The sequence below is a fragment of the Gaeumannomyces tritici genome (assembly GCF_000145635.1).
Source record: "Gaeumannomyces tritici R3-111a-1 unplaced genomic scaffold supercont2.2, whole genome shotgun sequence".
Taxonomy (NCBI): domain Eukaryota; kingdom Fungi; phylum Ascomycota; class Sordariomycetes; order Magnaporthales; family Magnaporthaceae; genus Gaeumannomyces; species Gaeumannomyces tritici.
The window spans coordinates 7,285,169-7,298,921 of NW_008804546.1; the positions used below are offsets into that span (position 1 = coordinate 7,285,169).

At 40.4% G+C, this 13,753-nt stretch overlaps 2 protein-coding genes across 2 annotated transcripts; both read right to left on the reverse strand.

Moving 5' to 3' along the window:
* Nucleotides 1-9,649: 9,649 nt before the first annotated feature.
* GGTG_04980 (hypothetical protein) lies at nucleotides 9,650-12,279 on the reverse strand. Its single transcript, XM_009222779.1, has 6 exons — nucleotides 11,458-12,279; nucleotides 11,162-11,386; nucleotides 11,041-11,103; nucleotides 10,712-10,960; nucleotides 10,554-10,639; nucleotides 9,650-10,469 (listed from the first exon to the last, which is right to left on the reverse strand). Exons 1-6 carry the CDS (start codon nucleotides 11,755-11,757, stop codon nucleotides 9,938-9,940), a joined length of 1,455 nt encoding a protein of 484 aa, XP_009221043.1. The 5' UTR covers nucleotides 11,758-12,279; the 3' UTR covers nucleotides 9,650-9,937.
* A 205-nt stretch (nucleotides 12,280-12,484) lies between these two features.
* GGTG_04981 (hypothetical protein) lies at nucleotides 12,485-13,264 on the reverse strand (the record flags this gene model as incomplete). The annotated part of the gene is made up of 2 exons (XM_009222780.1): nucleotides 13,241-13,264; nucleotides 12,485-13,104 (listed from the first exon to the last, which is right to left on the reverse strand). The coding sequence occupies exon 2, from the start codon at nucleotides 12,830-12,832 to the stop codon at nucleotides 12,485-12,487; it is 348 nt and encodes a 115-aa protein (XP_009221044.1). The 5' UTR covers nucleotides 12,833-13,104; nucleotides 13,241-13,264.
* Nucleotides 13,265-13,753: the final 489 nt, after the last annotated feature.

The window sequence follows — 13,753 nt, forward strand, 5'->3', positions numbered from 1 at the left end:
ACCCCCGCCCCCCGCCCCCCCCCCCCTAAAATATATTTCCGCGCGCACCAAACGCGAAATTATTATTTTAACCAAAAACGTTTTTTTTAAAATTGCAAACCGCATACCCGTTAAAATTATTATTATATTAATTAAAAAGTTCGGTAATAACGTAAAAATAACGCGTAAATTTCCTAACGGTAACGTGGTAATTTTATTTTATATAACCGTTATTAAGCATACGAAAAATACCGCGTAAATTACTAAAATATTTAGCAATAAAGCAATATATTAAATTTAAATTTATAACGTTATAATTAAAAGCATTTAACAAAATGCAATTAACGATAATAACATTTTGCTATACGAATTTAAAACGCACAATATCGGGGCCGAAATTAATTTTATTTATATATAAAACGTTCGGCAACCGAAAAAATACGTTACGGTATTAGCCAAAATTATATTTCCCGCCGCAATTTAAACCGTATATAATAACGGTTTTGTATTTAAAAGCGAAATTTTTAACGTTAAACCATTTGCAACGGGAACAAAAGCCGTTTAATGCTATAAATGCTACGGGTAAAAATATAAATTGAAATTTTGCAAAAAAACGGCCCGTTGCCCGTATTGCGCCGGGCCGTTGCATAGCAACGGCAAAGCCGGGGAATTTTTATGCCCGTTGTACGGGGGTTAATTTGTTGCAAAAAAAAGCGAACCGAAATGTTGCAATTGCGAAAGCAACCATTTGGCTTTCCAATAAAAATGCTTTGCAATAAAAAAAGAAATTAAAAAGGTTAAAAATACATTTTTAAATCGGCCGAAATAATTTGCTTTGAAAACGGGGAACGAATGCGCATTTTAACCGGATTAAATAAGCCATTTTACCGTTTATACCTTCCCGTTTTTTGCATTTATCCGCTTTTTACCCGGCCCCCCCCCAACCGTTATAAAAAAAAAACAATTTGCTTAATTTAAAATTGCTAACGAAATGCAAACGGGACGGTTTTTTATTAAAAATAACAAAAGCAAAAAAAAATTTCCTAACTAAAAAACGAATAAGCAAATTACGAAAATTCCGCAATAAAAAAACGTTAAGCTTTTTTAAATCCGTTTTTAGGATAAACCAATATTTTACAAACCTAAATTTCGTTTTTTTCGGTTTTAACAAAATAGCGGGAATAAAAGGAATAAACGAATGCCGGGCTGCTAATAACCCAACGGCACTTAGCAATACCGCGGTTACCAATTCCAATTTTGCCAATGCGCTAAACCATAAAGCCCTTTTTTCTTTTCCCGATTTACTTTTACCCTAACCGCTTGCATTCTAGCCAATTTAATTCGGCTTTATACCGGTACCGTTTAGCTTTTTTGCAACCGGAATTACGTTTATTTTTAGCCAACCAATTAACGATAATAATAATGTATAAAATTAAATATATTATATTAAAATATAGGAAAAGGCAAAAAAAAAGCAATTTCCTTTTTTACAGCAATAAACAATATAACATTTTAGCTATCCAAAAGCCGGAGCGCAACCAGCACAAAAACTTTTTAAAACCGTACGGTTATAGCTACGAGCTTATTTATTACTAAAAATTTAATTCCAACGCAGCATTTTACGTGCATAACCGTTTCGCCCCCAAATTGTAAATTGCCCGGTACGGCTACAATTGGGCTTTAATTATAATTATTACGCCGGAAAGCCCATTAAAAATATATTTAATATATTTTTTAAATTTTAAAGCAAGTTTTAATTAAGCAACGCTTTTTACCATAATCGCCATTTACCCAACCCAAAAGCATACAATTCTTACAAGCAATTTTAATTTCCATTATTTAATTTAAAATTTATACAATAAATATAACGCAAAAAGCAAAACCTTTTTGGAATTAGCACGCCGCAAACAATTTGGATTAGCAACGTTTTACGGGAAAATTACAAAAAAAAAACGAAAGGAAAAAAATAGCACAATTAATTACGTTTGGGTAATGCAATAATTCGAAATGGAATATTTAAAATAAAATAATACGATAAAAAAGTTTAACCATTTGTTTTAAATATTCCGCGTTTTTTTTAAACCGTAGCAATTTTAATTTCGATAAATTAAAGGTTGGAAATAAAAAAACGTTAAATTAATAAAAAGATTAACGAAAATTAAAGCCGAAATGGCCAATAAATTAATAATAACCGGAAATATGCATAACGCTAAAGCTATAAATAAAAAAGCTAATAAATTAATGCAATAATTAATTTAATTTGCTAATTAGTTAGCCCCCCAACGGAAACCAAGCCTTTTTAGCAAACGCGCCTTTTATTAAATACAAAAATTCGACGATTTTTGTAAGGAAACGAGCTATTTGCAACGCGTTTTTATTAAAAACAAAACGCAAATAGCATAAAAAGCGCATAAAACCGCGAATAAAGCATTTGTTAAAAAAAAACGCCAAACGATATCCAACCATTAAAAAAGCGTTATTTTCGCAACGAAACAAAATATTAAAAAAAACGGCGCATTTTAAAAATTTAAAAAATGGGCCCGTTTAAAAAGCTTTTAAAAAAAAAATCCGGATTAGTTACCAAATTTAATTAAAACCGGAAAAAACCCAAACACGCTTTGCAGCCATTAAAAAAAAGCCGAAATTTTGTTATCCAAATTTTTTTTAAACCCGTTAATTAACATTTCCAATATTAACGAAACCAAATTTCCGAACCATTTTTTCCCAAACCCTTTTTAAATGCCCGTTTTCGTTACTTTGCAAAACATTATAAAAGCAACGGGCCGCACCAAACCGTAAAAAGCTACGGGCCAAAACCATTTTCCGAACGGGCTATTTAAAACCGCCGGATTGCTGGGCGCAACCGCTATTGCAAAATTTGCTAACGCAACAATCGCTACAAGCTATTTCCCGAAACGTTTTAAAAAAGCCCTTACGGTAATATTACCCAAACCAAGCAAAATTACCAAAAAAAAAAACAAACCGGGGGATAAAAGCTTATTGCTTTGTTATTATTAATTTTAAAAGCTATCGAATTAATTATAGCAAAGCAAATTACCGATAAAGCGGAAAAAAAAGCATTTTTCCTAACGGCTAAATGGGTAACCAACGGGTTAAAAGCACGGAGCTAACAATTTAAAAAGTAATAAAAGCGGTAATTGCAGCATGGAATTACGGCGTTACCGCGTTGTTATTACAATTTAACCTATCCAAAACATTCGATACCGTTAATTACTTTTAATTGCTAAATACGCTAAAAAAATACGGCTTTCTTTTACTAATTATAAAATGGGTAAAAAAGTAGCTAGCAAATAAAACGGCCATTTTGCAATTTAACGGCAACATTTCGAACCCGATTCCAATCCGAACCGGAATTTCCCAAAGCTTCCTTTTATTTTTTATCCTTTTTATTATATATATTGCATTATTGTATAAAAATTTTAAAAGCATTTTAAAAATTTTCGTTACCGGTTTTGCTAATAATACCAATTTATTAGCAATAAAAAATACCGCAAAGGATACGGCCCGTTTTTTGGAAACAATTTGGCCAAAATGCAAAGCATGGGCAACCAAATACGGTATAAAATTTAATAATACCAAAACCAAATTAATCCATTTTAGCAAAAACGAAAACTTGTTCGTAATTTAATTTGGCAATATAACGGTAGCTTTTAACCAAACGGTTAAGTTTTTCGGGGTTTAGCTAAACGCTTGCTTTAATTTTAAAAAATATATAAAAAAAGTAAAAGGCAAGCAAAAAAAGCAATAATTAGCATTTATTTAATTTATTTTGTTAATGTAAAGCAATACGTTCGTAAAAAAAAAGCTTTTTTACAACGTAATGTGCCGTACGGCCTTAACATACGGCGCAATAGCTTTTTACATAGCTACACCGGCAACGGGCCGCCCCAAAAGCGCTGCCAAATAATTTTAAAAAAAATAACGCGCGTATTTAAAAACCATTGCCGGGGCTTATAAAGCCATTTCGTTAGCCAATTTCGAAATTAAATGCTTTACCCCCCCAATTAATTTATATTTAAACGAAAAGGTATTAAAAGCAAAAAAAAAATAGGAAAAATTTGGAATAAAAAACGTAATTTGGACCGGCATTAACAAAATGCAGCAATATTTCCAACAATTGGAACATTGTAAAAAAACAAAAGTATTATACCCATTTAATTTAGCAAGCAAAAACCGGTAAGCGCAAAAATGGGACACGTTGGAACTTTTTAAATTTAAGCCCGGCCCCGCCCCGGCAATTACCCAAAAAGCGATTAAAATAAAAGCCAATGCTAAAGCATAAAAATTAACGAACCAAAAGCAAAAAAAAAAAAAAGGAATGGCTTAAAATTAAATAAAACGTTAAATGCAAAAAAATCCGCGTTATAGCAACGAAAGCAAACCCATTCCGGCCCGTAACCCCCGCAAATAAATTTAACTTTAACGGTTTAATGCTAAAAGCATACCAAAAATTTACCAAAGCCTAAAACGCAATAGCTATCCAATTAAAAACGGAAAAATTGGGATTAAAAGCGTTTTTTTAAAATAAAAACGTTTTTAACGTATATACGCCCCGTTGCCCGTATAAAACCGGGCAACGGGAAATAGCATTTTATTTATTTGCCGAATGCCCTTTTTATACCAAATGGAAAACAAGCTCGGGCTAAAAAAATATAAGCCATTGTAAAGCATATTTCGAACGATAGCAATAAAAAACAAGCATTATTACCGGAATCGATACGGACCAAAACGGCCCTTTTTTGCCCCCCTTTTTTTGTTAGCAATACGTTTGGCAATTAAAATAAACAAATTTAACAATTTTAAAATGGAAAAGAAAAACGACCAATTAAAAACGCAAATATTAAAAGAACGAACCGCTTTAAATAAATAACCTAACGCTAAATTAACAATCGGATATAATTATTTTAACCATTAACCCAATATAAAAAAGCCATAATTATACGTTTAACCATACCCAGCAATATCCAGCAATAAGTTCGGGAATAAATTGTTGCTTTACATATTTTAGCGCGTACGGATTTTTTTCCGCGCCATTTTTAGCACCCGGTTAAAAAACGCCAGGTTATTTTTATTATTACCTTGCTTTATAACCGCTATATTTAGCTACTTACATAAATTAAAAAGTGCAAAAACAACGAAAATAATACCATTACCAAAAAAGGACCGGCATTTATTAATTGCTAAGCTTGCGTAAAAGCAAATTTTTTAACTTTTAAATCGTTAACGACCTTTGCAGCATCGTTAGCACGCAATAAAGCGTTAAAAGCTTTTAAAGCGTAAAAAGTAAAGGCTTAAAGCACCAATACTATATTGCTGGAAAGGGACCGTACAAATTCCAAACCAATAGCACCGGCACTTATAAAAACCCCAGCGCCAAAAAGGGAAAGCATTTGGAAACGGCTAAAAACAAAACCAGCACCGGTAAGTACCCCGAATTTGTTAAGCCCGTTTTTGTTAGCACGCCGGAACGTATAAATTTTAGCAATTAATGCGTTATAAACCGCTTAGCACCGTACCATACCGTTAACGAACCGATAAAGCACAAAAAACCGATAAAATTAAAGCAATTTATTAAACATTTGCGGCAATTATTTAACCCGAAATTGCGCATATCCTTAGCTTTAAAAAACGATTGGTAATATTTGGCAAAAAGTACGGCCGCAATACGAGCTTTTTTAATAGCAACGGGGTAAAGCTAAAAAAAAACACGTTAACGACCCGGCTAAATAACGAAAAAAAAAAGGAAAAAACGATTTACCGTATTACACCGGATGTTCCAATTGGTATAAAAACGATAAAACAATGCGTTTGTATTTAAAAAAATTAGCAAATTAACAAATAAAAAAATTATTTAAAACCATAAAAAAAACGAATTAATTTTAAAATAACACATTGCAATTTTGCCAAACCGTTTTTTCCCGTTTTGCTTTTTACCCAAATTATTAAGCAAATAACCAATGCAATTTACGCAAATGTTACGCGCAAAATTAAATAATTAACCGGAGCGCAAACGGGAAAAAAACGAAAAAAGCATTTACGTTATTCGATAATAAAGCAAAATGCTTTTAAGGATTTCCGTTAAAGCATTTATCGCTTTGCGGGTTATAAATTTATATTGCTAAACAAAAAAATTAAATTAAAATAAAAAAATAAAAACAATTTAGCGGCAAAAAAATAAAAAAAAACGAATTATATAATTAGCATTAATTTGCGCGTTGCCGCCGTTATTATTGTTAGCGTTAAAAAAGCCGTTATTGCTATTAAGCACTTTTACCAAAAAAGTACGGAAAGCGGGCCAAGCAAAAAAAGCGTTAGGAGCAACGGAATCGGGAAAAGGAAAAGCAACAATTGCCGCCCAATTATTATTACAAACGCCGTTACCGCCGCGGCTAACGCGTTTAGCAAAATTAGCTTTGGCCGTGCTTTTTTTTAAAAAAAAGCCGTTAATTAGCATTGCAACCGATTAAAATTAAAAGTAAAATTGGAAATGGCTAAAAGCGAAAAAAAAAGGTACAACCAAGCGTTAAAAATAAAAAGCGCGTTAAAAAAAATTAAAGCGATAAAAATTAACCGGAAGCAATGTAATAAAAAAGTAACGGTTAAAAAAAAAAGGATTGCATTAAAAAAGGAAAAAATTAAAAAAAAGGTAAAAAAAAGGTAAAAAAAAGGAAAAAAAAGGAAAAAAAAAAGAAAGAAAGGAAAAAAAGCAAGCAAAGCAAAGGGAAGGCACCGGCGAAAAAGCAACCTTTCCGAACCCGCCCGAAGCTATTACGCTAGCAAAAAAAAGCACGATTACTTTCCAAATACAATTACTTACCCTTAACAAAGCCATAAGCATTCGAATGGCAAATATAAAAAGCACCGCCATTTTAACGAAAATAACCAAGCATTAAACCAACAAAAATACGCACGAAAACGTTAATAAAAACAACCACCGATACCCAATTATATAAAAAAAAACAATAACAAAAAACAAGCTATACTATACCGGATACGAACCGCATCCGGAAGCATAACGCGGGGCCGGAAAGCGCAAAGCGCTAGCTTTACGCAATAACCACCCGGTTAACCAAGCTTTCGCCCATTAACGGCGATTGCCGGAGCTACCCCGAAGCAATGGCGCTTTTTTAAAACCACATTTCCTATACGTTTTCCTTATAATTTTTCCATATATTAACCTTTACCTTTACTTTACCATTACACCCCCCTGGCCGGGGGCACGAAAACGCTTTTTTGCCGGAGCATTTATTAGCAATTAAACGAACCACAATAAACGGAGCCGGCGGTTTAATACCGACCCGGCACCGGTTCGTAAGCGCAGGGTTTTCCTTTTTAAGCTAAACCCAAGGGTTTCCCTTACGCAATACTTAGCAATAGCACTAAGGTTTTTTTTATAAATAAAATAAAGTATAAATATAAATATATATATATATATATATATAAATTAAATAATAATATTTTGCTTTTTTTAAAATACGCTAACCGGATATAGCCTAATTCCCCATACCCGTAACACCGTACTTTTAGCTTTTTCCCTTTCCTTTTTTAACCGGGCCCTTTTTAAATAAGGGTTAGGGCCGTCGGGGTTTCCGCATCGTCCATTCGTATTTTGCATGCCGCGGCAATATAGCTTAATTACCCGCATTTATAGCAAATAACCGGCTTTTTAGTAATTAAAACACTTATATTTCCTAGCGTTTTTTTAAATTATTCCGATATTATTTTTGCTTTAAAAGCTTTTGCTTGCAAATTTTCCATTATGTAAAAAAAGCTTTTAAACATTATTTATTTTTAAATTTCGGGGCGAAAACGGTTGAAAAGCAATGTCGTTGTCGTCCATTTAAATGCTAATTTAAAAAAATTGTTTTTTATTAAATCCTAACAAATCCGAAATGCTTTAAACAATTTGTATTTTTTTTTATTTAATAACAATATCCCCCGCAAACTTTTTAATTGTTTGCTACATTTGCAAATCGGGGTTTTTTAATTTTGCTTAAAGTTACCGCAAAAAATCGGCTTAAATAACGGTAACCAAATATCCGTATAATGCATTTGCTTGTATTTCGTTTATTATGCCCGCCGTTAATGGTTAAAAATATTGGAAATTATTTAAACCTTTGCACGGTTTTTATTATAACGCCTTTTTTTGCTTTCGAAAATAAATTCGTAATTGTTAATATAATAAGCAATATTTTGCTACGTTGCAAATTTTTTAGCATTAATGGTTTAAAAATAACTTTGCTTTACGTAAAACCTTTTCGTTTTTTAAAAGTATTTCCTTTATTTTCGTTTAAACTTTTATGCGTATGCTTTAACCCTTTATTTTAAATTTTCCAACGGGCGCGTTTGCTATAAATTTCCAACGCGTTGTTTATTTTTTGCAGCTTTTTTACGAAAAAGTTTTCGAAATTGTTAAAAATTTGCGGGGCTTTTTTGGTATTTTGTTCCGGTAACCCGGCGGCTTTTTCCAAAGTGCTCGATATAGCATCGGGCGTTATTATAAACAATGCGGGGTTGCAAATGCTTTTTGCAAATTTGTTTAATCCTTTCCGGTAATTACCCGGGCTTGCCCTTTAATAAAATAGGAAAAAGAAAAAAACAATATATTAAAAGCCAATTCGTACAAAAACGGGTAATTACCAAATTATAAATTGGGTACGGTATTTCCCCGTATAAACCAATGCAATTCTTTTTCCAAATTGCTATTATTTAATTAATTATTCCTTTTTTAACTTCCCCCCCTTTCGTGCCTTTTTGGGGGCACGCGGGGTTGGTTTTATAAGTCCTTCCCGTATTCCAAACGCTTTCGTGCAATTTAGGCTTCGTTTTATCTTTTAACCTTGCCGTTATGTTTTGGCCGCAATACCGGTAATTCGCCGGCACGTTACCGGAAAAGTCCGTGCTTTGCTGCCTGTCCTGTCGCCTTTTCCCTTCCTTTGCTTGGGCGGCCTCGCCCGTGCACCTAACATTAAGTCCTTGTCTTTGGAGGACTCGGGGTGGTTCTTATATACATGAGTCCTAACCTAAGGGGCACCCATTGGGTTACGTAATCCGTGCCCAGCACGGATTCATAACATAAGTACAAGCTTCCCCGCAAGAACTTATAAGCTTAAGGCCGCAAGGGCTTATTACGTACTAAAAGCAAAAAGGTTATAAGTTAAAGCCAGCTTGTAAGAAGCAATTTAAGCAATTTCTTCCTTAAGCTAAAGTTATCGCTTTTACCTTATAGTAATATAAAACTTTAAACCCAATTAAACCTTTTGCTTTATCGTAATTACTTTGTACGGCTTTCGTTTTAACCCCGTAACACTTAAGCCCTTAATACCCGTACTTAAAGCTTTTTTTAAATTGTATAAAGCATTTCCTTTGTAATAATAAATTTAAGGTATACTAGCAACGGTAAATAGCAAATTATTAATAATTTTACGGAATTAAAAAAATAAAATAAAAAAAGCGGGAATAATTTACCGATCCCTTTTTTAAAGGGTGCTTACAAAGCACAGCCTCAAGTATTACAACCCGTTCCCCAGCGACTGCGACAATATGGACCCAGCCGATGCCTTCTTGGAAAGAAGTGGCGGCGCTCTGCAACGCGGCCTGGAACTTAAACTCGCGTTTCAGGCACGATTGCTACGGGCACGCATTGTTTCCTAAGCATAACTAACCTCTCCATGGGCGTCGACGTTGTAGTGCGGCGCGGTTTCGTGTCCATATTAAGCGCCGGATGGTACACGAGGACATGTGGGAAGTTCGAGGACACGATGACAGGGGGAAACATCAATATCCACATGACCGGACAAGCCCTTCGCCCTTAAGTTCGGGTCATGGGGGTCATGACGCATGTAAATCCTCGCAACACAGGTCTTCCAGTCTCGGCTACGATTTATATACAAGAGAAAGCCTCCGACAGCTGGTTCCCCCACGGTCGCCCACCCCACTACTTCCTATTGGTCATCTTAACCACAAAGGCGCCCCTCTCGATGGTGTTGATAACGATGAAGCCGCTCTTGAAGAACGGGTAGTTGCTCCAAGTGCCCACAAACTCGACCGTGCCGCCCCCAGCCACGTTGTCGTCCTCTGGGTAAACGTCAAAGTATGCCGCCTCGCGCACGCCGGCACCCGTCGGGTCGCTCGGAAGAGACGCCAGATCCAGAACCCGGAGTCCGTTGGCGTAGTTGCTCTGGAACGCGTACTGGCCGACGACAAACTGGTTATGGTCAATGCCGCGAATTGCGCTGCGGAAAAAGCCCGTCTGCTTAGGCTGCTCCAGCGATCGGATGTCCCAGAAGTACGTGATCGCGCGTCGGTCCGCCCCGGGCCCAACTCGATCGTACTCGTCGTACTCGTCATCCAAGACGAGATACTCCTGCCAAGTGGTGTTCGTGACCCAGCCTTGGTGGGTGTACGCCGCACCGGCGTAGGTGGTACGGGAGATGATGTTGGTGGTAGACTTGTCGGTAACGTCGTAGCTTGGAAGAGAGAAGCGGTAGCTTGTCAGTGGGGGTGACTCATCGGCTTCTCTTGCTCTGGTCCAGTGCCTCCTGTATACTTACATCGTCAAGGTGTCCTCATTGTAGCCATAGCAGATATCTCTGCCGAAGTACTTGGTATCAGGGCCGCGATACACCAAGCATTGCGCCTGCACACAAGGTCAGTACTTTCTGGCACTTCGCGGACCTTTTTAAAATCACGAGATGAATAGGCAACGCACATCATGGACATAGCCGTCGCCTGCCGCGCACCCCGGCGATGTCGGCTTGGTCGGGTCGGTGAGGTCGATAAAGATGAGGCCTGAGCGGCAGGTGCTGGTACGTGGCTGAGCGCCCACCGCCACTGCGTATCCCTTTTCCTCGTTGACGACGATGTTATGGGAACGTCCCGACGGGAGCCCGTTCCACCATGACGTCAGGTCGCGAGAGTTGCTGAACGTGACTGGCCTGGCCGGATCGATGGTCAGGAGCTGCACATAGGTGTCAAATCCGGCGGTTAGGTCATGAACGTGCGGTGAGTGTTCCTGTTCGGGACGGCGGGCACACAAACCTTGCGAAAGTCGAATACTTGGACACCGTGATTGGTGGCTTCGCTGCCGATGACCAGAAAGCTCTGTGGAGTTTATCAGCTATCCGCGTTACTTATCTGACCAGGAATCTTGCACCCATACCTTATAGGACCTCATCTCGCGCCAGATTGAGGTGGAGGAGTACTGGGGTAGGCGGCCCAAGTACACCAGCTTGCCCTCGCTAGTGACCTCGGCAAAGGCGGCGCCGTCTGCCTGTGCGATGGCAACAAACTCCCTGCCCTCGGAGCTGGTCCACCCCCAGCTTGCGGCACCCTGGCCGCTGCCGCTTCCTAGGTCAGCGTGGGACTTGAAGTCGTAAAAGTCCACCTGTATAGAAAAGTAAGGGTTAGTGGACCAGTCCTGAAAACCAGTTGAACAGCCCAGGAGCGAAGACTGACATTATTGCACTTGAACGTGTTCTTGGCATCGTTAGGGATGACCTTAGCCAAGCCACCGACGCAGGGGATCGGAGCCGCAGCGCGAGCGAAGCTGGGGTACTGGCTGGAGTTCATGAGACCCATGGCCTCTTCCTCGGCCCAGAAGGACTCCTTTGTGCGCATCAAAGTCATGTGAACTTCTCCGGACTCGTAGCGCATCGCCTTGGCGGCAGCGGCAGCGGACTGGAGAACCCCGGCAGCGGCAGTGGCAGACTCGGCCAGGGCCACAAGGGCCGCGGCGAGCATCTGACTTGACCTCATGGCGTTGAGCTGTATCGAGAGTGCCTGCGTCTGGGCTGGCTGGAGGGGCTCTTGGGAGGGAGATCGAGCGTGCTCTCGACTGGGGGCTGGAGGGGAGCAGACCGAGTTCACCTATGGCGGGGTCCAAGGGACGTATTTATCGAGATCCCCCGTGTGGACATGAATCTTGATTCGAGGACCTGACTTCCTGCAATGGAAGGAGGTCTCGATGCAGTGTACCCAAACAGGAAGGTTATATGATTCGCATCAGAGCTCCCAGCCAAGTCCGGCAGCGCCGGGGGTGTAGCCACCGCCCGCTCACAGAAACCCGGATTGTGTTGGCTTTTTCTCGCTTTTGCCGGGTCTTGATGGCCGAGCCGAGCGTGTCAGTGCGGGTGTGTGGCCTCCACGCGCCGGCCCAGAGCGTGTCATGCGGGCGGGCGATTAGGCTCAGTCTACACGCAAAAGCGCTGCAGGCGAGCCGAGATACGGACTAACTCTGAGATGTGACACCTAGCCAGCGCCAAGAGCATCCATCGCCTTAGCCAGCTTCCTGCTTGGGCGAGAGTGGGGGGAGGGGCCGAGGTATATACCTATGCTGTCCAGGAGGGTGTGCGTCCCACAACAAAGCCTACCCAAGCCAACCCCCGCGGCGGGCCAGCTTGACATTGCTGCGCGTATTCGAAATCAATGGCCAATGTCGAGATAATCACCAGTATTATAAGTGATAAGTGGTTGCGTGATGCGCCTATCGAGCCGGATCTAGCAGGTAATCTCTGCTGACGTTGCATTGCCGGCTTGGCGTAACAAGTGCCGCCGCCTGCGGCGGCAATTTGCCCAAGCTCGGCAGCGGGAATGTGCGGCTGTAATGAAGCGTGATACGGGCCGCATGAGGCGGCATATCGAACTCGTTCGTGTTGCACTTTTGATACCAAAACACGGTAGTTGGACATAATATGGGGCGGGGCTGGGGGAAAGTGTTAGTCTGGTGATCCTGCGGTGGTAGCCGCACGGGCGCGAGGTGAAGAAGAGGGGAAAAGCCGGGCCTAGATGCCAGGTGCGAATACGTTAGACGAAAACAAGAAAAACGAAACATAAAGCTAGTGTGGAGGCACAGTTACGGCGGGAACCTTCGCGGCCCGCCCCCTTTTCTGGGCGCGGCTGCTGCTCACCAAGGGGGTCCGGGCTTGGTGTATGCTGGCGGGGCATGGTAATAGCTTGTCGACGAGGCAGCTGGAACTGGGGCGAGGGATGAGCCGAACTGAATGAGGGTGGTGTGGATGGGTTGGCCCTGGCGGAATCAAGGGCAGATTCGAACCGGGAGGGTTTTGTGAGGAACTGAACCTTTGATCTTGCGGAGTTATCTATCTAGGACTCCACCAAGATGGAAGGTGCGTATTAGTACGGGTTCGTATGAAAGGAGTGATGTATCTTCCGTCCGTAGGCCTGTCCCTGGAATCGATGTAACGGCTGTCGAGGTCCACCACAAACGCATGGCGCATACCAAAATATCGGACGAGCTAGCTCCTGGAATCATCGGCCTCGCAATCCTCGCCTGTCCGGTTGCTAGCCAGGCTGACGGGGCTGCGGTAATGCGAGAGGATGAACCGGATCCATCTTCGAAATCCCACGCGATTCCGCGCCGGGCCTTGCCCCTGGGGCGTCTGGCCCACGGGACATCAAGGTAGTCGACGATGGATGGTGATGGCTTGGTACCAAGATAGATGGGACAGAAACATTGAATCACTTTCCCTGCGCACGAGATGTGGGTACTCCACACGCCTGGAATCGTTCCATGCCACCATGGTACTTGAGATCGACAGCGGATTGATCATCTTATAAAGTTAGATATTGGCAGCGAAGTTGAGATTGTCGCCGTGGTGTCTCCTATACTCCGTAAATGCTCCAAAAGTCCCTGTCCCATCTGCCATGGGGAACATGTGTCAAGTATGAGGATGCCCATCGAAGCTAACATCCGCTTTTCGTTTTTCGGATCGACTAGGTTATAACACGCCAT

What these genes read in the sequence shown, in the direction of transcription:
- GGTG_04980 (XM_009222779.1), bottom strand. Translation starts at nt 11,757, where the DNA reads ATGAGGTCAAGTCAGATGCTCGCCGCGGCCCTTGTGGCCCTGGCCGAG. An exon ending in GCGAGATGAGGTCCTATAAG is followed by an intron (nt 11,104 to 11,161) that starts GTATGGGTGCAA and finishes TAAACTCCACAG; the next exon opens with AGCTTTCTGGTCATCGGCAG. An exon ending in AATGAGGACACCTTGACGAT is followed by an intron (nt 10,470 to 10,553) that starts GTAAGTATACAG and finishes CTCTCTTCCAAG; the next exon opens with CTACGACGTTACCGACAAGT.